The sequence below is a fragment of the Perca fluviatilis genome, chromosome 19 (assembly GCF_010015445.1).
Source record: "Perca fluviatilis chromosome 19, GENO_Pfluv_1.0, whole genome shotgun sequence".
NCBI classification, from domain to species: domain Eukaryota; kingdom Metazoa; phylum Chordata; class Actinopteri; order Perciformes; family Percidae; genus Perca; species Perca fluviatilis.
The window spans coordinates 16249072-16275821 of NC_053130.1; the positions used below are offsets into that span (position 1 = coordinate 16249072).

A 26750-nucleotide genomic window follows, 5' to 3' on the forward strand; every position below is an offset into this window, starting at 1 on the left:
ATTTGCCTATTTGCCTGTTGACTGATTGCTCAGTGACTGTGTGCCTCAAACTGTCTGTCAGTCTGTCAGTCTGTCTGTCTGTCTGTCTCTGGCCTGCATTCTAATGTGACTCTCATTTCACTCCTCAGCCTGAGGTTTTAGCAGAGCATAAATAATCATATTGTAAAAAGTAAACAGAATATCATTACTGCAGTCACTTTGCCGAGATTCAAGGAAGGCAATATTTTAGCATGGACACATTTTTAAAAGCTACGGTTTGTTGTAATTAACTAAGTGATTTTGGATTTGTTTACGACACACTCCAAGGGAAATGCCACCAGACAAACAAATTATGAAATACAAACACTTGAATTTTTTATTAAATCATTTTAGTTACAGAGGCATAATTTCATTTGTGAGTATTTTTTAGATTGAATGTGCAGAGTTGTTTCTCTTCACCCAGATTAAAGGAAACAAATTAACATGTACTGTTGCCACAGTGTCTCAGACACATTGCCTTGTAAGTCACAGGTGACTTTGATGTAATAAGAAGGCTGGATAGCCAGATAAGTGAATGTCTACTCTTTTGACCTTTTCCTCTGCAAAACAGTTTGAGAGAGGGTGTGACAGACAAGGGCACAGGGGCTGCAGTGAGAAAAGACGGGTGTAGGTCACTGGCTCTTTAGCGATAGAGGCCCAGGTGGCAAATGGATAGCTTAATAGATAGGCGAAAAAAAGAACAAGCAATGGTGAGTCATCCCACAGAAAGGCTCAGAGTTATGACGAGCCTGAAGCAGGGCTGCAGGGAATATCATTCATGAGGAAAAAGTGAGACCAACCATTTCAGTGTTGTAAAACTCTCCCTAGTGTGCTGCAAATTCAAAAGCAGTGAGATACTGATCAATTAAATGAAACAAAGGAAGAAATTCAACTATAACTACACTATGGTGCACTGTAATCAATTAGGTGATACAAACTACTTAATTTAGCCCTGGTGCATATTTCGCATACAAATTGATCTTTCTCTCTCTCTTTTCTGGTTTATCTGGTGAAGGAAGTCTAGCTGCAGCTGTCATTGTTTTACACACTCAGCGCTCTTCTTCTATACTTACGTGACATCATTTGAAGTGGACTGTTTTCTGGATATTATAATACTGTACGCTGTGCCTGTATTTAAACATGTGCAGCACTGTCTGCTTGCAAAGTGAGAAAGCAGTGTGTAAATTTCTACAAGTTGAAACGATGCAGCTTGATGGCAGGGCTCCCTGTTGCTCGTCTTTCCTCCTATGACACCCTGCTTTCCCTCTCATCCCCTCCTACTCCTGCCTCTTCACTCCTCCAGCGCTCAGTGCACAACTTATGTTTCTTATGTGGCAGCAGCCCAGAAAAAGCAAGCCAGCAGGGCTGCCTTCACACAGCTGAACCACTAAATCCAGTGTCATGTAGCAGTAAATCAAAGACCAAAACCAATAAAAACATACAAACAGACATTTATCATTACATAAACGAACGTACACATGTACTCATACTTGCCATACACTTAACATAATCACTTAACTATAATATCTCTTAAAATACCTAGAAAAATAACATAACGTTCACTACTAAGCTGTAGGAATTCTAAATGTGCACTTGTAACTTAACTGTCTTAAACACATAAAGGCTAAAAGTTCAGGTATTTTTCTAGTTTGCTCTAACCACCAGAATGAAGCTTAAATTAAAACAAAGCAACATTTACCTAAATATATAATACATTTTATAACAAGACTAAAAGTCAACAGCCATGCTACAAGGCTGTACTTAGGCACAGCGTTGCTGTGAGTTAAATGCCAACTTAATCATGCTCCCATCATGCTCACAATGACAATGCTAAAATGCTGATGGTAGCATGCATTAGGTTTACTACAGTATATTCACCATTTCAGTTTAGCATGTCAGCATGGTAACATTTGTTTACTAGCACTAAACATGAAGTACAGCCGAGGCTGATAGGAATGGCATTAGTTTTGCAGGTATTTGGTCATAAATCTCTTGCAAAGCTAAAGGAGGAGATCATCAAACTTATTACTGTGGAATGTCTGAATTGCATGGCAATCCATCCAATAGCTGTTGAGATATTTCAGTCTGGACCAAAGTGGTGGACCGACCAAAAGACCGACCCTGGAGCTATGCTGCAAGGGAGGCTAAAAGCCAAACAATGACTAAATCAGTCATCCTGAATTAATACTTTTATTTCATATTTTGAAAGATATAATTAATGCTCTACAAAACATATTCACTAATGCCTAGTTTTTATGCATTACTGCACTCCTACATGCATGTATAGTCATCAGTGTAAGACTTTGGCCGGGACCACACCCTTCTCTCTCCTTCTGCTCACTCTATCTCACTCCCTCTGCTGCAGTGCTTGTCCCCCGTGGTCCCTCCAGCATAAACAGCTATTCATCACCATTCAGAGGATTTAAGTCAATGCCAATTGCATTGCCATCGACAAATTATGGCAAATTACAAAATGAATAAGCTGTACAGCTAGCTAAAATTCAACAACTGGGAAAATGGGAGGGAGGCAAGGAGACAGCCTGGAGGTTTCAGAGGGCACTGAGTTTAAGTTCAGGGAATGGGAGCCCACTGGCTCAGAAATCGAGTTTCATTATGGAGGAACACACTGAAGGAGCAAAGTGTCATGTCACGAATGCTGAACACAGAGGTGAAAAATTTATAGATTTGTCCATGTCCACTCCTATAAATTTACAGAGAAATTGGGTTGTGAAGCGAGTGTGATGATTCATGGAGAGAGGGTCTCTACGGCTATTGATTGTTCATTTCTCACGTCAACATGACAGGCACTTTCTTCGACAGATACTTTTGACTGACACTATGGGAATTGAGTGTGTTTGTGTCCATGTATGTGCATATATCATGTGTCCAGGGAAGGACTGGCTGATAATTCCAAATGGTTATTTATTGACATTCATCAGAATCATTTCATGAAAATTTGACCATATGATGTTATTGTTTTACAAATTTCTGTTGTATACATAAAGAGTTTGGTCTCATGTATTGCATAACAGTGGAACATAGTTCATTGTTTTGAACATCAATTTGATTATTCATATGATTTTGCATGACTTTGCCATATCACGGTGTATATCGATATATATAAATATTAGAAATGCTGTGATGATTTCAGCCAACCATTGCCAAGTCCTAGTTCAGAGTGCACTTGCATATGTGTCTGTATGTGTGTGGGTGGATGTGTTTGTTGTACAGATTACTCATTCATCAGTAACACATACTGCTCCCCGTGGATGGATAAAATACCGTGTAGTAAAATCCTGACTCTTGCAATCATGCAATATAATGAGCAAGATGTCTTATCCTACTGAATGCATATGACATATGCTGCCTGTTACCTTTATGCAAAGGGATGAAGCTATTGTCACAGAGAAGTGTGATGCTGGAGATGGTGCTGTGTTGACAGCTGTATCCATGCTGAGAAGTTTACTGACAGCAATAAATTCGTTCCACACACTCGACAGGAAAGCGTAATTAGCCAGCCCAAGCAGACGCAAACAGACATGCATTTACACATGCATGCATGCTCACGAACACAGACACACACACACACACACACACACACACACACACACACACACACACACATGGAGAACCATACGTTCATGGGTAAACTCAGGGATGCAAACAGACTCTGGCAGGACCGAACGGCTGCTGTAAAAAAAAACACGAAAATGCTTATGAAAGCCCAAAGAACTGTCAGTACATAAATGTTCATATACATAGGGGTAGATACACACTGCACTAACATAAACAATGCCAGTCTGAAAAGTAGGACACCGAGAATGACAGCTGTTCTTCATGCAGGCAGTCACTGTGGGTCGGAGAGAATCTTTTGAGGAGGACACCTGGAAACACAATGGAACATACCCAGTGTCCTTCCACATATGCACAATCTCACCTTTCCTGCCAGCACACACACACACACACACACACACAGAAAGTGTCTGACCTATTTCTGTACCCACCATGCCATGCAAATCTACTGCACAGAGAGATAGGGCGAATATCTACATTCGTAGGTTATGATCCTTGCTGTTTTTGTTGGACATTATGGGATTACATACGTTGTTACTGTAGCTTTAATTCAGTAATCAATTAGATCAGATGCCGGCGATGCAGCGCAAGAATTCCGCCCACTCATATTTCCAGCTGTCCAACTAGTCATTTCCTCGGACATTGTGCCCTTGAGTGCTTAATGAGGTTTTTCTACAAAGCAACTGGGGTGATACGGTTGTCAGAAGAGCGATGAGCCATCTACCGTCAGAACAGAGGTGCTCTGCCATTCACCTATGTTCCACATGCAGTGTCTTTGTGGGGGCGCGTGTGTTGGGGCGGGGCGGAGGCCCCCCCTTCCAAACCCCCCCCCCCCCCTTCTTTCCCCCCCCCCCCCCTTTTTTCCCCCGTTTCCTTCCCCCCCTCCCCCCCCCCCTCTCTCTCCCTAAAAACCCAACTTCTACCACCACATTTTTTTTTTTTTTTTTTTTTTTTTTTTTTTTTTTTTTTTTTTTTTTTTTTTTTTTTTACTGCCGGGTGTTTTTTTTTTTTTTTTTTTTTTTTTTTTTTTTTTTTTTTTTTTTTTTTTTTTTCCTTCCTTTTTTTCTCCCCCCCCCCCCCCCCCCCCGGCATGTCATGTGTGAGTGAGGTGATAAATATTTGATAAGCTGATATTGTAAAGGTGATACAAAAAGCTAAAGAGCCACACAGAGGAGCAACACTGGCCCATGCTAACATCAATCATTTCCCCCGGTATTTTATAAGGCACATAAGGTGACACGTAGCCTAATCGAAATGGGATATATGGCTCCAGGTTTGATGGTAGTTGGAGGGGCTCATGCATGTAGGTTACAGAGGGTATGATCACACAAAGACAGGGGACTTTGACATACGACCAATCTGAGGAAACAACGTATTATCATCACCTTTGTCTCTTGAAACCACATAAGGCACAAAGATGTATTGAACACGTACATTATCACACACACACATGCCTGTGTGCACCTGCTGCTCTTTGTTTATGGTTATTACATGGTCTGAGCAATGCCATGAGCAGTAATAGCTTTCTGCTCTCACAGCCTATAGCTCCGCAATGGGACTCCTTTAATGACCAGAATGATTCTCATGCAGCACATGTCTGGTCTTAATGGTTATGCAGCGTGGGTGGATGTGTGTTCATTTAATCCCTTTCTCATCAGAGCAAGTAGTTTGGCAAAGACACATTAGGCACCAATAACAAAGCAGGCCTTGTTCTTCACACACCGGTGATTCGGCCCAGCATGGGGAAACAATATGGGGGACTCCTGGGCCAAGGTGCTGCCACGGTTGGATTTAGATTTGTCTGGTGATTCAATAAGCCTGGGGGAAAACTTGATCTTTCCCTGGCAGTGAAGTCATCAAGGCAAACTAATGAATGAGGATGGAGGGCTCTGCCTTTCTGCCTACCTTAGGGTTATCTGTCTCAATCTGCTTTGGCTTTGGCTCTTCCAGCTGGATAGAATGGAGGTTGTATCAAGCTTTAAACCTACCTGTGTGCGTGTGTGTGATTCTGCTCTGCTATGCCCAGGCACCCCCCTAATGTCAGATGACTGAGCGCCACTACACAGCAGTTGCCATAGTTACCAGCCAGGTTCTGTGTATACGGATACTCATTGCAATTTTGATCTGCAGTAAAGCACTGATGGGAGTGCAAGAGTCCCACAAAATCACCCACACACACACACACACACACACACTTAGACAGATACACAAGCTGTCATGCATGTAGCTACTGTATATGTGGAGAAATGCTAGCATACATGCATCCACAAATGTACAAATTCCTCCCACATGAGATACAGTACTCATTCACCTACACAGAGTGCTCACCAGAAGGCTACTGTACATATTGTGCTGCATATCATTAGACTGAGCAGGTAAGCAAACACAGCCTGCTTGGCAGAATTCTCAGCCCCACCAGAAGTAGAACAAATCACAGTAGGTGATATACTGGGATATCTCTATGCCTAGAAATCCCTTTCAAGCAAACAGTGCCGTACTATTCACCGACTCTCACAACCAGTTTCACTCTTCATCTGCCTGTCTGTCCCTTTGTTAGTGTGTCTGTCTCTATGTTTCTTTGCTCTCGTGCTCTCTAACTCTGTTACACACACAGACACACACACACACACACACACACACACACACACACACACACACACACACACACACACACACACACACACACAGTAAGCAACTGTCTTTACACATAAGATAGAAAATAGTGAAAATTAGATAAAAGAGCGGTAATCTCAGGCAAAGGTGTACAAAGAGAGAAAGAGTACAAATGAAGAGTGTGCTTCCGGTCAGAGGCTCTACTGTAGAATCTGGATTGTACTGGATTTGTTACAATCACTGTTAGAATGCATGTGCCGTTACTCTACTGCAGAGATAGACAGATGTGTTGAATTTGCAGATGACAGGGGTCAATATGCAGAGTGCCATGCGGTGTGTTGGTGGATGGGTAGGCAGAGGGATGACCACAGGGTTTAGGGAGCAGACCATGTGAACAGATGGTCCCTGGTTGCCACCCAAGATTCCATTAAGAAAGATGGCAGGACTGACCTATTTCTGTATCCACCATGCCGTGCAAATCTACTGCACAGAGAGATAGGGCGAATATCTACATTCATAGGTTATGATCCTCACTGTTTTTGTTGGACATTACAGGATTACATACGTTGTTACTGTAGCTTTAATGCAGGAATCAATTCGATATCACACACACACACACACACACACACACACACACACACACACACAAACACACACACACAAACACACACAGGGCAGATTGGGAGCACTCAGTCAGAGCAGAGGATGAAAGCGAGAGGGAGCTATGTCCATGCCAGCAGAGTGTGTGAGTGGGGAAGTGATGAAAGAGAGGCTAATTTAGTAAATTGACAGCTCCCTTCAGGATTCTTCATCACCATGAAAGGCCTGAATCCTCAACTCCCAGCTATTCTCAACAGGCGTGAAGAAAGCACTGCCACATTCCAGCAAACATTAACAATGACAGTGTTGGTATTTTAGTTTGGATCCATTTCTCTCTCTCCTGACTCCTTGACTTTTGAGATTGTATCGTATGTTCACAATGTGTCGTACAGTCTCAAACTGTGTCCTTACTACAACCAGTGCTTTTGGAATATGAATCCTTGAAGTCATTGAAGTTGCTTTTTTCTATTCCTGAGACAATTTTCCTTGTCACCATCAATGGACAGAATTAACTAAATTATTAAAGTTGAAATATGAAAACTCAAGCAATATGGGAACAGGCTGAATATAAGCCCGGCATCATATATATGAGTTAGACTGTTGCAGATACATCAGGATTTTGCAAAGAGTTGTAGAGTTCAGGAAAGATTCTGGCGGCAGAGTGAGGGATGAAGCTAAAGAAAGGTAGGTCAGCAGGGGAGAGGGACTGTAATTCGTACCAAGAAAAAAAGCCACGGTGACAGCCTCTTACCTATTGTACAAACACCATGCTACCTCTCGTACTCAACAAATAAATCTCCCCATCACATACAAAAAAGCATGTGTGCAAACACACACACACACATACACACACACACACACACACATTCATCAGTTCAGCTGGCTGAGGCACAGCAGAGTGAGTTACAACGTGCCGGGCATAGGCCATTGCAGCAGAAAGAAGCCTGGACAGTGCCAGCCAAATAGCTGACTGAGATTCAGTGAGGACTGAGCATCTGCTAGCTTCTGTGGGGATCAAATTAATGGCCCAACAGTATGTCTCCAGTGGGACCTGTATAAAACAGGTGAGTAAATGTGTACATGGCAATGGATTATACAGTGGATTAATCTAAGAGCCAACTTGGGTGTGAAAACCAGTTGCAGCCCATTTGCCTGAGGAAAGACCAAACTGCTGCACTTAACTAATTGTGGTTGGGCAAATGATCAGTGTCAAAAAAGTGCTAAAGGATTTGAGTCTGGATTTGGGGGTTGAGATATTTATATCCACTAAAACATGGAAAACTTACCAGAACTCTGCCAGTGATTGTCTGAGCGGAGATCATGACACCAGCCCAGTCTTTGACTGAAGTCATCCATCCCACCTCGCTGATTGGGACCTCCTCCTTCTCATCCTTTGGTTTGTCTGCTGCCGGATTGATCACCTTCTGAGCCTCCTGGAATAGAAAAAAAATCTGTGTGAGCATATTAAAGATAGAAAACAGGAACATGGCCTGCTTTAGGGATAAGGAGAATATACAGGGGAGAAATAAAAAGGCACAAACTTGAAGGGGCATTTAAAGCTTAAGTGCGTAACCACCGTTTGCTGAATATAATCAACAAACAAACAAATTACTGGTATCAGACTTTACTGTAAAACAATATCCTGATAAGTGGAAGGCTAAGGCTTCAGTACTCCTGAGCTCATGCACATCCACATTCAAGACAAGCTACAACCTCTGAGGTCAAAAAATGACTGTGATTGCAGCCATCCCGCCATGATGGCATCCATCTGCTATATGTTAAATCTGTGTGTTTAAACAATTTGAGTGCCGTTATGTTATATAACGACAGAATGTCAATTCCCTCTCCCCATTTTGCAAATTTGGCTCTTGAAGTTAATTGTTCCGCAGGGTTGAGAGAGTAAAACTGTTCTCATGCAGGCCTTTCAACGTTCCTTTTTGTGTCCGACTGAGTGAGCAGAGTTGCATGGCAGTTCATTGACATGCATTGCTTGGCACAAACACCGCACGCAGCTGTTCCTTTCCAGCCATTCACTCACTCCTCATTTGACAAGAGCAGGCACTCAACTTCCCTGTCCTTCTGGCATAAAAGGGGAATGAGTAGATTTCCGCGTGATTTTACAACCTTCAGGGCAACAAAATCATTCGAATTGCACAAAGACGCATAGTGAAGGTTTGTATTTGTCACCGCCAGCCTCAGAAAACCATGCTGTTAAGCCCCGCAAATGGCGTCCACAAAGAAACCTTGGGATTGCAATAACTTTCAACCCTCTTGATGGCAGCCCATTGCTCCTTTCCAAGGAGCTCGTATTTCACTAGGGTACACATGCAGCGCTTAGGACGGATTTTTACAATGTTTCCCAGTACTGTGTCACATTGCTACAGTTTGTTTGGATGAACCCATAACATTCAAAAACAACGACGTAAAAAAGATTTGTATTTACAGCAAGTTTGTAAAGAAGAAACATTTCGTTCCAGGAAGAGTACACAACCAAAGGCCAACCAGCCACTGGGGTGACCAATACTGTATGTGCCCACATGCAACATAAAAACAAACCAGATTGCAACTTGAGTATGTTTGCAGGGCTAAAGAGCAGTGCTATAATAGATGAGCCCAAGAGAGTGCTCTGTCCATTTCAAGAGGATTGTCTGGTCAAATTAGATTTCATAATGATATGGCATGGACACAGCTGCCATTTTCCTAATTTGATTCCAACCCCATAACAATGCCAATAAACTGGCCCTAAAAAAGCCTGACTTAGTCATAAGATCATTATCTACTCCTGCTGTTGGGCCACTCAGTACTGAGGTAGATAATTCAGTTACTTATGCTTTTTATACTCGTTAAATAGCTTAGTGTTAGGAGACTCACGAACTTTTAAAGTACCTATCATGAAGTATTCAGTTTTGTCTTTAAAAGTCACACAAAATCTGTGCCCGATTATAAATGGCAGCTGCCATTAACTGGAAGCAATCCTAACTTTAACTAATTTATTTCCAAATCATAAATATTCAATTTTTTTACTTTTTTTTTTCTATTTGAAAAAAATAAATCACATATTTTAAGACTGCCACACGATCCAGTTTGTGCTCCAAACGCTATGTAAACAACATCTACATGTCAATGTTCAGGCTAATATCACAAAACTTTATGAGATTGTGTTCCCTGAACGCTGGAGAATATGGTCAGCTGTAAATAGTTAAATATGTCTAACTTAATACGCAGGCTGCAGGCTTAAGATTCTGTCTTCTCTTAAACTCCCAACCACCCACCACCCCTCGTCCATACTTCTTCAGTACTCTCTTGACTACGCAGCCAGCATGCGTCTCGCCATCACATGCTGCAAATACTCAAAGTGTGTATGCATGCGGGTGACAGTCTAAAGTTTCACTCTGATTGGCTGTGTGCCTGCTCGATAGCACTCCAGGCGTGTTGTCGTGGCATAGTATGTGCTAGTCTGTGCTCAGCAGTTACTTCTTAGCCAGAGGGCCCCATCAACTTCACACTTCACACTGCAGGGAACACACCACATCACACAAGACTGTTTGTCACTAAAGTCACGTCTCACAGTAGCTGTACCTGTTCATAGCTCTCCTTGCTACTGTGGACTCCAAATTACGCCTTTAGACATTAGTCCTGTCACAACAATTTTGGGGTAAATACTGCTAACTGACTGACAGGTTTGCTAGTGCTACATCACATCATGGAAACACCAAACAATGTCTTCATGAATTAGTTTTTTTTTTTTAAAGACAGACTACTGCATAGTTAGACATGGACTGTACAAGGATTTCAAGATATGGAGAAGATTTTTATGTATAATGCACACTCTGTGTCTAGACCCCCAAGGATGCCAGGTTGAAATGGGAATAGCAATTCTCACGGGTACACCCTTGAACATGGAGGCAATAACACATTGAGCAGCAGTAATGTTTTACTGTGTGTGCGTGTGGTGGAGGGGAACACATGAATAATGGATGCAGTCACAAACTGATGGTTGGGCAGATCAGAAGAGACAGTGTAAACAAGGAATTGCTTCTAGTTCATTTGAGTGGCCGACGGTGGGCCTGAGCCGAGGGAGAGAGAAGCACTGAAGCAGCCTGCCACGGGAGAATCCATCTGCTGGCTATATATACACACCTGTGATGTCAAACTGAGAGAGATAAAGTCAGGCAGAGAGAGAGAGAGAGCGAGAGAGAGAAGCAGGGTTTAGTAAATGTGTTTAACCAAACTCAAAATTGTATGATGAAGGAAGCAAAGATTTCTTAATAAAAGCCAAACGCCGTGTAACCAGTAACAAGTAACATAGCTCAAGCACGGCATTCGTCGTTCGACTGCTCGTGAACGGTACTGTCTTTATAAACTATCTACTTAAAGCTGCTGTAGGTTAGATTGTGAAGATCCAGGACTTTGCCAACAAATTTGAACATCGACCACTTCTCAGTCCCTCCTCCCTTTCTGCTGCAGCCCAAACCGTCTCCTAAGCCCCTCCCACACAACAGATTTTGACAGAACTGCCGGCATGTCAGACAACATGTTCAATAACTAAACACCAACACAACGTTAACTTTACTCACCAACAGTAAAACGATGCTAACTAGCAGGCTACCGTTAGCCATTTCAGCATCATATCAGACCGACAACTGTGCTAACGTTACTATCATCCTCACCAACGTAGCTTTGTGGACTTTTGACTACTAATAACCAAGTGAAAGATAAATCATTCATGGTAATTATGTTACCTGTTGAGAGGAAATGTGGCTACATCTGCATCGTTCTTCAGATCTTTAAAATCCTGCAGCCACGCCACCTCTGAAAACCCACTCCATTATTCACGGAGGTTTTGGAAAACCTTTCTGCAGCTCGTGCGGGGGGGGAGGGAGAAACGCTATATATCGTGTGCCTGAGCAGTGATTGACAGGCAGATAGACCACCCCTGTGGCCCTGATTGGAGAAAATCGACCGGGAGCGGTGGAATTTTGCTAATGGCACTACAGGCTGTAGGAGGTGCCAGAGGAGCTGTCTTTTTTTTTTTTTTTACATAATTCATGTAGTTCTACTGGAACATAGGGTCAGTTTCAGCAAATATGACAGAAAGTTAGTTTTATAAGACTTACCTACTGCATCTTTAATAAACTGTCTGTACACTTACAAAGTTCTCAATGCTTCGGTTTACATGTAGGGACCCTCATTATGCTACCGTGGAAGTGTGGTGCTATTCTGAGCCTTGTTAGTGGTATAGAAATAGCAATTTCTTTTTACTTTATCCGTGCCCCGACGACTAGCATTATAAGATCATCAGCGGTTTGCGCTAAAACTGGTCACATTCGATTAGCATGAAAACATATCCCAGAGAACGGTTGACTCAGTACACGTGTTGTTATTAAGCCCTAGGTTCATTTTGCGCCGGATTTGTCCTTTAAATCATAAGAAAAAGGAAGTAAACGCTGAAACCTTGTCAGTTCTATGTTTAATTTTTGTCTTTGAAGAACAATCCTTAATATTTTAAAAACCCTTTTTATACTAGTTATGGTCAGGATTGTTTTAGTAATGGCCATTCAATGTTTTTACATTCTGTAATTGATTCTTTCTATAGTGTTTTTGATTGTTAGTGGCGGAGTCTGCCATTCCCAAGCTGGATTCAAATTGCCTATCACCACACGAGAGATTCACAGGAAATGATGCTTTTATGTAATTCAGCAATACATTTTATTTTTTTAACTTATTGATATCAGCATGTTCAGTCTTCCACAGCCATTTCAGAGTTCAGATTTTCAAGTTACTGCTAATGCAAACCAAACATTTCCGCTGCTGCAAGTTCACATTAAAAGTGTTTGACTGCAAACACGGTATTGTGAAGCAGTCAAATGCAATGCATTTGTCACTGAGATTAGCAATGACAAGGATTGAGGGAATTGTGTGTGGTTTTGCTGAACAGATACACTTAAGGCATGTTTGCTGTAGAATTAAACCGCACTTGCTGTTACTACCAATAACCACCACTGGTATAGCCAAATCAACCAGGACTGAAATCAACATCTTAAAGTATTATACCTTTAAGATGCAGAGTATGAAAATTATTTCCAGTTTGAATAGTATACTTGCACTGGTTCTTGTTTGATCTACTAATGTCCTATTTTTTTAACCTCTTTTTTTGCCTGTCCAGTATGAATGGAAATGATGGAGTAATTGTCTCAGGTTCTGGTGATTTTACTCATTTGTTGATTGTTGTTATAGATGTGCATTCATATTTTTCAATGAACAAATAAATTAGTGCTGACAGCATGCAGGAATTCAACTTTTAAATTAATAAAAATACAAATGTGATATGAGAAATGCAACACAGCACTCTTTTAGAGTACATACAACATTTTGCAAACTATACACTTTCAGTCATTAATGTGAAAGGTGTTGATGTGACGCCTGTTAACATTTCTAATAGAAAAGGTATGTAGTTCAACCTCCTATTTCAAGAAACCTTTTTATAACAACCCAGATGAACACTGTTAATATTAGCATTGTACCAATTAGCAGAGTACACAGGGGAGGGCTGGTAATAATGAGAAAGACATATAAAACATGACAGAGGAAAAAAAACAAAGAGAGGGACTGACAGTGAGAAATCTACAGGAAAGGGAGAAACAGACAGGCTATGGGAGACGAAGAAAGACACCCACTCAAACAAAGAGTCAGAGGAGGCAAAGAAAATAGACTTATGGCACGATAAAGCAAGGGGGGACAAAGATAGTGACAGGGAGACACAAATTACAAGACATCAAGAGAGACAGAAAACTGAGCAAACACAGGACAGAGAGACAGGATGGGGAAGACAGTGACAGAGAGACAAAGATACTACAAGACAGGGAGATAAACAAACGGTGAAAGACAGACAGTGGGGACAGATTGGGAGCAAAAGTGGAAAGTGAGAGTAAGAGACAGGAGACAGAGAGTGAGACAGAAAGAAAAGACAAGAGAGAGAGACAGGATCATGGCCATGTGACTCTGCTGATCTAACAGGACTTGGCTTAAGCGCAGCTGTTCCTCTGGCTTTCGTCCGCATCGCTGGGGAAAACTCTATTCCACTGTGAGAGGCTATTTATAGCCTCACCCAGGGAGACGTGAAACTAGTGAATCTCATAACACGCTCTGTTCCCCCGTTTGCTATTTTAATGCCGGTACAGTTACCCAGTGTCCCTGGGTTACAGATCTACACTGGGTCACAGTAAAAGGGAAGAGGAAGGAAGAATAAGGAGCCTCTTCACATTGCCTACTAATGCGAATACTCACATACACAGGTGCAAAGCTGAATCTGACAACGCCAAAAGCTGCTATTTCTGTGTATAGGTCATGCCTGCTGAACCATATAGAACTAAAGGGGGCAAATGGCACAGGCTAATTACTGTCAGGCCATAGGAAGTGATGTTTCTCTGCAACAATAAATTGAGTTAATAAATAATATAGTACTGAAAAAACATAGAGATCAAAGAGCAAAAACAAAGATGAGTATTCTGATTTGAGATAATGGGACTCTACGGGCCAAAGCCTGTTGATCCGTAGGTTAAGGGCTTACCCAGGCTGCCATGTGTTTGATTTAGGGATTACACAGGTACAGTTTAGAATGCAATCTGCTCCAGACGGCACCCATTCATGTCACCGCTATCAACACAATTTTCCTATCACCACTCATGTGATTTACAGAGGCTGGGAAGCTGCAGGCCAAATCTGCACACATGGTATAGTATACTATACTAAGAACACAGTTTATGCTCACAGGGTTGAGTTTATATGGAGCTAAATCATTTTTAGAAAATTACAAATCACAGCATTGTGCACCAAGAAACTATGAGATTGAGGGCAACCAAGCCAAAAGTCCAAACTTTCCAAAGACAAATACTGTACGACATCAGAGTTGGATCATTGGTCCCACCAAGGACACCAAAGCTATTGGTGTCGTTTAAAAGTTTCTCCAGAATCAGCCATGTACTGTCCCTCTGTGCCAAGCCTATTGAGCACTGCAGGCCAGAGGATTAGACGATTTGTGGACACACTGAACTAAATAGTTGACATCAACAATGTTGGCAAACAGGACAAGCCAAACAGTTTACATCTCTATGCATCCCCACTGGACAACACACCCATCTGGACAACAGGACAGGAACTCATTCCTCAAAATGGCTGCACTCCAAGCTTTTTGTCACAATTGTGATATCTTCTCGGCTAGCGAAGAGAAACAATAAGACAGCAATATGAAAAAGCATAATGTAGGCCTGGCAGTGCATGCTGTCTAGGATGTCCATGGGTTCATGTCCCTCTGCTCAAACAAAAGAGGACAGACTAAAGACACATCTGCATTAGTGTGAGTTACTTACGACTGTAGGGAAAATAAAAGATAAAAAAAAATCTTGAATATACTGTGTTGATTCATAATGCTGTACTGCACCTCTTCCATTGATACAACATTTCAAGCCCCAGTGGTCGGGGATAAAAATAGACGACAAAGTCAATTGTGGGAGATTGAAAGGCCTGCACTTGTCGTCCGTAACGTCTTTGGCTGTCTATTATTTGAAGATGATAAAGCTCAGTGGCTTAAATGAGGGCATATGTAAAGATGTAGGCTATATAATAGAAGAACTTGAATGAAAGATAAAACATTTCTGGTGTAAAAAAGCCTGACTAAAGAGCACAGAGAATGAGCTAATGTACGGCTGTATCTCTATTCCCTGTAGATCTAGTTGTTTGGCAGCTGAAAGCTGTAGGAGCATTAACAGTCGGAGAACAAACAAAATAGCACTAACCGCAGTTTTCACTTAGTTTACTATGTGGCTGAGCAATAAATGGCACCACAGGAGTTTCAGACCTCAAAAATCAATATCATAATTATCTTTGCAATCTCCATTACTCTTAGAGACCCAGAGAGATGGCTGATACCACACCACTGGAATTTGTACCCTAATAATTCACCCTAAACAAGGTAAACAGCTGTCAATCAGCCACTCCGCCTCTGACGAAATGCCTGTCGGCTCTTCTGCTGATCTTTGCTTCTAACCGTATTTGACTGCAAGTACAGATAATTGCCCCTGTAATCACCACAGAAACCAGATATTGGAAATATTTATGGCCTCAGACACAAATACCATGAAAACAAATAAGAGACAATGTAATTACTTGAATGTAGATGGAGGAGTGCAAATGTAACAAATGACTGTGTAGGGGGGGAAAGCACCATTAATGTGAAGTCATTACATACCACACACACACAAATCACATTCTACTCCACATGCAATAATTGAATGTTTAATTCTTGAAAATTTATATATATATTTCTTTTTTACCAATCTAGAGATGGCTTGTTACTATGGTGATACACACAGGCTCACATTCTTATTTCCTATGCAAATGAGGTCTGACTTGAAGGGAAAAGCTTTTGGTCCATTTAATAAATCAGTCATGGAAAACATCTAGAAGCAGTGGTTATCCCACCAGTTTACATACCGGTACATTACCTGCAGAATGCCTTTGTTTCTTTGTGTAATGAGATTATTCTACATACACTCAAGTAAAAGAACAAGATGTGTTCTGAGCCAAACTATAATCTACAATTTTTGGGTTGCATGCCATTTTATCCTATCAGAAAGTGGGTGGAATGAAAAAAAGCAACATGCTTGAATGACACCAGCCTGTGTAGCCATCAGCGGCACAATCGCCTGAGATTAATTTCCACCATTTTGTACAACAGTCCTATGTACATGTGAATCGGTGTTACCGGATGAATATACATGTGCAGCATTCAAGACAAGCAGCACCCTTTGGAGTAATTGTCTGTCATGCTTGGACTAAATGTGACTGTGATGTTCCTTAAAATGACGTTGTCCTTGAGATGTTCATACTGCTTAGAACCAACAACCTTTATCTGTTCAGCTACTGTATACCATGAAGGTTGACTCTATTTTCAAGTATTGCTCTAACAAACAGGACGTTCCTTCATTTAAGGGCACTGGACAGTTTTGTCTGTGTGTCTGTGTGTATATACAGTACTGTATGTGTGGGTTAAGGGCAATGATTAATTTCTATTTCAACTGGGGCTCGGTTTGTGTCTGCATCGCTTACCACACCCATGAATCAGGAGGTAATAGTGTGCCTCCAAGCTCGCAGCCTGTCTGGACCTCCTAACCATGGAGCCAGTGGCAGAACTCATATCTCTGCTAACAGAGCTCCATCAGCAGCAGGATGCTCCCAGCTGCACACGGCACTACACAAACAGGGTCATTTTTTTCAATACTGCATGTGTTTTAACCACATTGCAGCATGGTAAGCAGCTTTATAATGATTTGTTTTTTTTATATATATATATATATATATATATATATATATATATATATATATATAATGGTTCTTGAATACATTTTCATTATGTTGGCTAATAGACTGAAATAAGAAAAAGGTTAAAAGGTACCGTTAGGAGTTATACAATGTTTACAATTCAAAACATAATTTCATTGAGTGCTAACAAATGTTTACCTCCTCAAAAAACAATTGGAAAGGATTTTTTTAAAGTTGTTGTAATTAAATTATTTTATAAATGGCATTGTCGTATATCCATGTTTTATTTTTTTTAGATTATTTTTTGGCATTTTAGGTCTTTATTTTATAGGACAGCTTAGACATGAACGGGGAGACAAAGGGGAACGGCATGCAGCAAAGGGTTGCATGTCGTAACCGAAGCCACGGCAGCTGCGGTGAGGACTGAGCCTCTGTACATGGGGCGCATGCTCTACCAGGTGAGCTACCCAGGTGCCCCTGTATATCCATGTCTGCTAGCTAGCTAGCTAGCTACTTCCCTGCTTTTTGAGGGCACATTGTAACAGTTTTTTAGTGGATTGCTGCCCCGACTGTCAACCCTTGACCTTGACTCTTTGATGGCACTTTTCAATTTAAATGTTTAACATGAATTACATTACAATTGACAGTGTCAAGAATGCTTAAGAATGCTGATATTCTTTTATTTATGTGTCAAAACAAATTTAGAAAAAAATTGCAGATTTGTACTCCTCAATTTTAGAAGTTAAGGACTGCAGTCAAAATACATACTCATGATATTAAGTATGTTGACAGATGTGCAATTTGGGATATTACTGATGTGAAAAGGCCATGCTAAAATTACATATTTTATAAGATTCTTCTTGGTATTGGTAGTAGTAGTTGTAACGGTAGATTATATAATACAAGAACCAACTTCAAGTATTTATTTCACTAAGTCTTTTGGAGATCTATAAATAAGGTTTTGTGGACCCTCTTAATGAACCTTAAGCATAGACTTAAAGTATGAGCCTTTCTTCTCCATGGTCTTGTTTCTTCCACACCGCCTCAGTGTATTTAAGTAGCGGCAGCAGCACAGAAAGCAACAACTCTTATCAAGCAGTGACCTCTCTTAGCCCTGATCCCCTATTGCCCTCAGAACACTTTAATGAGCTTTCCTCCTAAACACAGACAGACGGAGAGCTCTCTGTAAATAAGCGACTCAGAGTACAGACAGACAGTTGAAATCTGGGGCCCATTGCCTTCTGCAGAACAGGCCGTTTAGGTGTTTTCCAGGAGCGGGAAACAAACAAGACGGTATTGGCTATTGCCCTAATTGGCTCCATGCTGTCTAACCGGCACCAATCAATGACCCCATTCTGTACAGGGCAACATCCAGTATGACTGGCAGATACTTTTTTTTTGTGGCAGGAATCTGGTAGGTGCGGGTGGTAGCTTTAGGTACAGATGCTGAAAATACCATGTGAATATACTATACCAACAAACAAATCAGCCCAGAACCACAACAGGTCATATGATTTTCATGACAAATGCATGTATTGTTACTTTGTATCATATGTGTAGCCTTATGCATTATGCACAAGTTAGTAGTGTTGTATACTTAGTAACCTGTGCAAATCTTGCAGACATGTACACTCTAATGCAATTCCATTTAAGCCTATAATGATACACTGGTATTATTCTTTAAGGTTTTCCTAAAATGTTTCCACCCCTGTATACATCAGAAATAAACAGTGTAGCCAATACACTTAAACATGCACACACCGACAGTCTCTTCCTCCTTCATGATCTTTCGATTTGTCCTCTCCTTTCAACCCATCATTTAATCAAACCCCTCGCATTTTGCAACCATTTTTTGATCAAGTGCGAGTCATTTTTAAAACTACTCGCACACAAATTTGATTACTTTTTTATTTTTTATTTCAAGTGTGAGAGGGGGGAGGGTCCGTGAGTAAGTCAACTGCGTGGGTAACGTCATCTACACTCGTGTCTCGCTATCGTAGCCTCACACTCATCGTCCACACATGCTATTGCTACAATGTCTCCGTGAAAATCATGATGTTGCAGTCCATAATACAGTTACGAGTGGTTATCTGCAGAAGAAAATCATCCATTTTGTTTGCTAAAGACCGTACATTGGTGAAGATAATGCTGCGTAGTGATTGCCGATAAGGAGTTAGCCTTGGCCTAATGTTAGCCCTCCTCTTTTTGTTTATGGTCTTAACCCGGCTTGCCTGTACTTCCAGTAGGCGGAGCTGTGTTAAATGACCTCAGCAGTGCTGTAGTATTCGGTCTCATCACAATATCGACCGCATTGTTACGTGTTATCTTGGTCTTAGACAAAAAGGACAGGATTTTATTTCAACACCAAAAATGCGGGATATCTCTTAATTGCCCGTGCATTCACTGATTTATTTGCATTTTTACATCAATGCTAATGTCAGCTCCGACATTTGCTACACGCTGCTGCGGTAAGCTACCGCTCCCTCACTTGGGTGAGAGAAGTAACGTTAGCAGCATATATATATATATATATATATATATATATATATATATACTGTATATATATATATATATATATATATATATACACATATATACACATACATATAGGCTGCTAATTATATAACTATTAACCTCATAAAAACTTGTGCTTGTGTGAGTGTTGTGAGCTCATATGCCTCTGGCTCCCTCATCACTCAATATTTCCCACACTGGGTGTTAAATAGTTAGAAAGCCTACTCCCCTTTCCAATGAAGTTAAATCATCTTAGTTATGATTGTTATTTCAGAGTAAACAAAAAATACAGAGAGGAGTGAGGGAGACCTGTATGATGTATAATGTAATTGACAATAATACTTGCTTTACATTTGTGTGTATATTTGTTAAGTGCCATTCAATTAAAATGTGACTGTGAACTGTAAGACAGCACATTGTAGTTCCTGTAGTTATCCCCAAAGCATTTATTAGTAAAACAGTTAAAATAGGGGAAATGTGAAAAATTGCGTTACAGGTCAATTTAAGGTGTGTGCCCCTAAATGTTCTGCCTGTACCTCTAAAATGTTTTAGTTATTAGGGGCTACAGTGCTCCTAGTCAAAAAGGTTAGTCTGGAGCCCTGCCCTTATCATAAACAGTCACAGTTAGCTAAACATAAATCAACCCCTTGATACAATTTGGTATATCCTTCTATCTCCCCATTCCTTCTTTTTCTTATTCTCTTCTATCTCCATCCATGTCCATCCATGTCATCTCTCTTCTTTTAGTTTCTTTCCGTTCCTTTCCATTTCTTTTTCACTTCCTGCTCTCCTTTCCACTCCACCAGCTTAAGAGAAGCCTGAAGACACCAAGGAGATTAGGCTCTCTCTGCTTGAGAGACAGGTCTCATTACCTTTATCTTCTCCTGATGCAATAATAATAATACTCTCAAAACTCTCGCTGATGCCAGCCAGCATGCAGGACTACGTGAATTCATTGAGACAAGCTTAAGCCACACGTTTGATGTGAAACAATAGCAGCAGAGGGAATGGGTTTGAATTTTAATCAATAGTCCCCCTGGTTAACTGTTTGGTAATTGTACAAAAATAGCACAAATTTGCCTAATGAGGAGGATTAAACGAAGCTGGATTTAAATTCTCCCAATTTCTGAGAATGTGTTGATTAGGTCCTCAAACTGCATTACACAATATAGGGGTCAACAATGTTATTTGGGAATTGTTCTTGTTTAAGGCAGTAAAAAAAGGCAGTCATCTGAGTCTAATGATTCAGAGACTTGCCCCTGATTCGAGAACAGCTCAGAGGCTAACAAATGTAAGTGCAAATGATTTTCTAACTCTAGGCACATTTAATCATTTTAAATTTGGATCTCACGCCTTCATACAGAATTTGTATGTTTTAACCCTGGGGTTAGGAAAAGGAAATGGGTGGAGGACACCCAGGGGATTGTTATGGCTTGTGTTCAGCCCACACCAAGGCCCCCAATGTGTTCCACGGGGAAGATTTTGTTTCTGTACTGTGACCATAGACAAAAAGAACTTTGACCTCAGCTAACAAGATCCATTAAGAGAGACTGGAGTCTGGATGAAACATTGCAGCAAGTGTGTATACATGTTCTGAAGCCTACAGAGAGTCTGTGTAATTATCCAAGATAGCAGCGCAGAAAACCAATCTGTGTGTTTATAGGAAAGGTCATTGCCAATGCCTTCGGAAGAACACTGGACTTCATTGCACAGCATTAAGCCCCTATGTGATGTCAAGTGTAAAGTGGGCTGCTGGGGAGGACTGAGGCATCCTCTCTGCTCAACTTTACCATATCAAAGGATTTTTACTGTAGAATGAAACATCCAGAGACAAGGCACACAGAGCTCAGAGGAAGCACTCTGTATCCAAGTCGGACCATGTTTGTTTGTGTTCAGTGTGAGACATGCGTCGGCTCTGGTTTCCGCTGCGATCTGCCTGTTCCTTTTAGTGGCGTTGTTGTGTTTGGAACAGGTTTGGGATTTGAGGAGCTGACAGAAAGTATTGCGGGATTGCCTTTCGCCTGAGGTAGAGAGAGGCTTACCCTGTGATGGTGCTGTGATGTGAGGGTGGTTTTTGCGGGTAGGGTTGGAGAAAATCACCTACCCAGAGTCAGCAATTTGACCCTCGCAGGCTTGGTACAGGCTGCACTTTTGAGCTCAAATAAACAACACCAAAAATTCAGCATAAAAATAAAAACTGTTGTCAGGGTGCATTAGAGTGAGAGCTGGCAACAGCTTTCACATGGGATGATGTGAAGACTGAATCAGCTCTCCTCTTCTGTCCACACAGTGTGCACTTGATCACTGCAACACTGTACGAACCCAAGGACAAGTCACCAGGGGTGACACACAGAATGTGTTATGGCCGCATTTGCATGAGAGAGGGATTTACTTTATGAAATTATACTGAAGCAACAATGAGGGCAACAAGCAAGGAGCGCATGTGCGTGCGTGTGTGAGTGATTAATCATGAAGCAGCTAGAACTCATCAAAGCTCTTCATTTTAAGATGATCTCTTGCTGTCCTTGCAGATGACAACAACAATGTACCCATTGATGTGGACAAGGAAAGGCGGCCATTACGAGGCTTGACATCCTGGTACGCCAAGTGGTTGCAAATATAGACAGCTTTTCCTCTTTTTTGTCAAGTGACCATATACGCAACGGTTTTATGTGAATTACACAATGTTTGTTACATCATAATGAAGACAGTTTACATTCCAGCTTCATCTGGGCTTTATAGCTAAGAGAGAGCCTTTGTAATCTACTCATCTAGATGCATTATGAATGTTGTAGTGAAGTAACCTCCAACTCATGAGCTTCTCTTCAATGCAGCCATGAGGAAATCCACATCACTAATCCTCAACCTTAGTGCGTTTATTTAACAGGCTCTGGATGGCCAGTGAAGGTTTACTGTTAGAGCGTCTTCCTTTCATCTTCACAAGCTAATAGCCACTGTTAATCAATACTGTTGTAAGTGCTTTTTAGCACTGAGCACCAGGCTTATTTGTCAAAATAATGGCCCTAGAGCCCAAGGGACTAATCAAAAGGGATGAGGCAAAAGGGAAATTCACAGCTTGGTAACATGAGAAGGAATCAGGGAAGGTATGGGGAGGGGTGCAGTAGTGGTTCAACATGTTAAGCAGTAGAATCAGGTTACAGCATACTGCAGATATTTTTATATAATTAAAAGACACCCTCCAAATGTAACATTTTCTATTTTGCAACAGAAATGATTTAGGTCATTTTATCTAAATCCTCACACTTCACAATTCAGTTATCTTATGCTGAAAATAAATGTGTCATTTTTCTACTGTGTTCAGGAAATATGTGATTCAAACTGTAACATTATGACCAAATAATAGAAACAGTTTAGCACTTCCAAATACTGCTACTACTCTTTATACTGAACCACTGATATTAGGCAAAAAATCTTTGTCAAATAAATAAAATCTGTAAGGCACAATTTCAATCCTCACACACTGGCTATAAAATAATTTTTTGTTTGGTTCAATAATTATCCCAGCATGTTGGAAGCCAATGCACCCCTTTTAAAATTAAGGCTTACACATTTATTCAATTAAAATGTAATATTGAAGTTGTTTTATTAATGGGTTCACTACAAGCATCAAAAAATACAAACGTATGTAATTCAAATGCATAACAGCACTAATCTATCTCCGTAGAAATCCGACACAACTCTATTAAGAGAAATCCAGTGTTTGTGCATACGGCACAGGCAAGGATGAGATCATGACAGACAAACGTCGCTCTCATAAGAGCAGTCCATCCCTCATCGCTTGTCGCTTAGCAACAGAGACCTGGCAGGCAGACAGTAGGTGTGTGAGACAGAGTGTGTGGGAAGGGAGGTTTGGAGGAGGGGGGTAGAGAGAGGGACAGAAGCAGAACAACAGGGAGGAAAAGACACAAAGGCAAGCTGAGAGGAGGTGCAATTCAAGACAACTGTGGGAGAGATGTGGCCAGAGTCAATAAATGATTGTGTGGGGTAATCAGAAAAGTTTGAAGAGTATGTAAACATTGATGTATATCTTAATTACAATGTCAAGCCAGTTGATGCTATTTTGAGTTCATTTACATTTTTGGGAAACATCTTTTTAGCACGACAGCAGAGGATAAGGAAGATAAAGGGACTGAATGTATTTGCAGACCACCTTAACACAAGTTTGGTTACTTCCCCGTTGAGTTCAGCTGTTTTGTTGTTGCTTCAAAATTTTAATTGTTTTATCCACCGCTGGCTGTGCTGCTGTTTATAGACACTCCGTTCATTCTGTGGTTTTCCTGGTGCGTGCCCAGAATCAAAGCACTCATAACACCACAGCACTGCAATTCAAAAGACTAATAAGTAATGCACCGTAAGTCTGTTGATCAGATTATATTTGCTGCAATTTCAACCTAAAAATAATCTGGTTAAGGAGTTGACATGGCAGCTGCAATAGTCAGAGAATAGCTTTAATCTTGTTATTATTAAAATATACTGTCCACATGTATTGTATGGTTGATGCACTGTTAGCCTGTCCACTGTTAGCCTGTCCAGTGCATTTTGCTGCTATTCTAACTCACTATATTAACGCATTTAATATATCATTTTTTCCTGCTGTTTCATTAATAAAACTGTGATAAAATGTGTCTAACTGTGGAGAAATCCCATCTGGATTTAAAGAGTGTGTGCTAGAATTTGTGTTAACTGGAACCACAGCCAGCGTTTCTGAAATATTCTTGTAAACTGATCAACAACTGAAAATGACGCGCAATTTTCCCATTCAAAACATTTGCCGGGAAGAACGGCAGCACAAAGCAGTTTAGCAGTTGGCTTTACGGTACTACAACTGCAAAATCTGTGCCTAAAGCGAGACAAATGGACACTGATTGAAGCACAGGAAAATTAAACACAGGAACACACAGAGAGAACAGATTGTGTGAAAAACAATCTCAACTACTAACATACTTCCAAATACAGACACACGTTCACAAATTTAAGAATACATTTCCAAGTCTAGATACACACTTTCAATACAAATAAAAATTCACATATTTTTAACACAATTAAATCAAGGTTACACCTTTTCTAATCTTTTATTTTCATATCAAAAGGTGCTGCGATGGGCAAAGGAAGGGTGTTCTAATAATGCAGGTGGCAAAATACCAAAATACCATCACGTTATTTTTAGCTTAGTGGTCCAAGTGCAACCTTGGTACACACTCAATCCTCACGGCCTGGGCTTTACAAGACATACATTCTCCTGCATTGGTCTACTGTCACCAACAGCAGCCAAGTCTCAAGGAAATATCAAAGGACAGAGCTGTGGTGGGGTAACTTAAGAATGCCATAAAAATCGTACTGAGCTTTAACGTGATCATACTTGAGCGTACCACAGTGACTGGCAAACATGTGCTCTACCTCTTGAGCCAATATAGACCGACCGCATGCTTCACATGCTGTGTCATTCATTCTGAGGGTCTTTCAGTTGTCGATCTCTTTAATGTGCCATCAGTCAAAATGTTGTCCTAAGCTTTTCACACAGCATTACCTGCTTGGAAATTCTCCTGTTAGGACACAATCAAAAAATATTGTGCACACTAGACATACAATAATTGTGGTCTCCAGTTGTATTTCATCATACCTATATTGGTAACTATTGTTCCAAATAACAAGTAGATTGCAAGGAAGCATGTGCTTAACGATCAGCAGAGCGTAGCTAAACACTCCAAGAAAAATAGTGTAACAGGAGACACTCTCTCGACCAACATGCTGATGGAAAATATCCAAGGTATCTCTATAATGGACCCAACTGACAGCACTCTAATTCAATCACGTGTGTTGCAGTTGCAACTAAGCTGCCTCCAAATACCCCCGTCTATTTTAAACCCCAGTTCAACAATGACAGACCGCGAAGACTCCAGTATGCCTGAAAAAACATTACGCAAAAGGAAAGAAACCAAACACCCGGCTCTCTCTGTCTAGCATGTGTAAATGTGTATATGTGTGTGCACAAGGCCGCTGCACAGGCTTACCTGGGCTGAAGCCCAGGGGCCTCCCAAGTTCAGGGGCCTACCATGTTCAGGTTCATGATGAGCTGAAAAGGTCATATTGTTTTGTAACTTGTCAGGTTTTCTGTCAATCACTCTAATCGCACGTTACATGGCTGCTGATTGATCCAAATTAGGAGTGACCCACGTGGCCCCATAGGTAAGCCCACAGGCCATAGGCTATCAGAATGTCTTTAGTTAGTTTTGGGGTGTGTCCCTCTATGATTGAGTGACATTAAAGTGGAAAATGTCGGGGAGGACATTTGAGAGTGGTGCCCAGAAAAGAAAAAAACGTATTAAGAAGGAGTCGCGCGAAAAAGATCTACTAAAGAGCATCCCAAAGATCACCGGATTTTTTAAACCAGCTGCTACTGACCCAGCACCGGAGGAAGATCGCTATCCCATACACACCGGAGGGAGCGGAGGAGGTGCAGGCCGCGCAGGTGGATGTAACTGGAGAGGAGCAGGGGACCGCCCGCAGCAATAGAGGGGAGGAGGAGGGGGGAGCACACGAGCCCCAGAGAGAGGACCAGGCCGCAAACCTGTTAGGGGGAGACAAGTCAGATGACCCATATAACTTTGACCCGGGCCGCTGGGGAAAAAATATTGACACAAATGGAGCGGAAATGGGACCGGAGTCCTGTCAAAATAAAGCTGCTGACGTGTCGGCATTGGAACGCCAATATAAACAGCAGAGATAGACTGCGATCAAGCATGCAGCAAGACCAAGTCAGTCATCTCACACTGATTGAGCATGACATCCTTCGTGATTTGGATTTTAAGGACATAATTAGGGCCTTTTCTTCAAAGAAGACTAGACGAAAGCACTTCTAAAAAGGTAAGAAAGTGCTGTATTCATAGCTTGTGCAGGTTTTAAAGGTCCGATGACATGGTGCTCTTTGGATGCTTTTATATAGACCTTAGTGGTCCCCTAATACTGTATCTGAAGTCTCTTTCCCGAAATTCAGCCTTGGTGCAGAATTACAGCCACTAGAGCCAGTCCCACAATGAGCTTTCCTTAGGATGTGCCATTTCTGTGTCTGTAGCTATTGAGGAGGAGAGAGG

General features: G+C 41.2%; 1 protein-coding gene across 25 annotated transcripts in view; it reads right to left on the minus strand.

The window, feature by feature from the left end:
- Positions 1 to 26750, minus strand: part of kcnma1a (potassium large conductance calcium-activated channel, subfamily M, alpha member 1a) — a 145069-nt gene that overhangs the window by 100524 nt on the left and 17795 nt on the right. For all 25 annotated transcript variants that reach the window (XM_039782964.1, XM_039782987.1, XM_039782986.1 and 22 more), the window contains exon 2: positions 8091 to 8237. In XM_039782964.1, coding sequence (XP_039638898.1) covers positions 8091 to 8237 — 147 coding nt within the window. The remainder of the gene's footprint in view (positions 1 to 8090; positions 8238 to 26750) is intronic.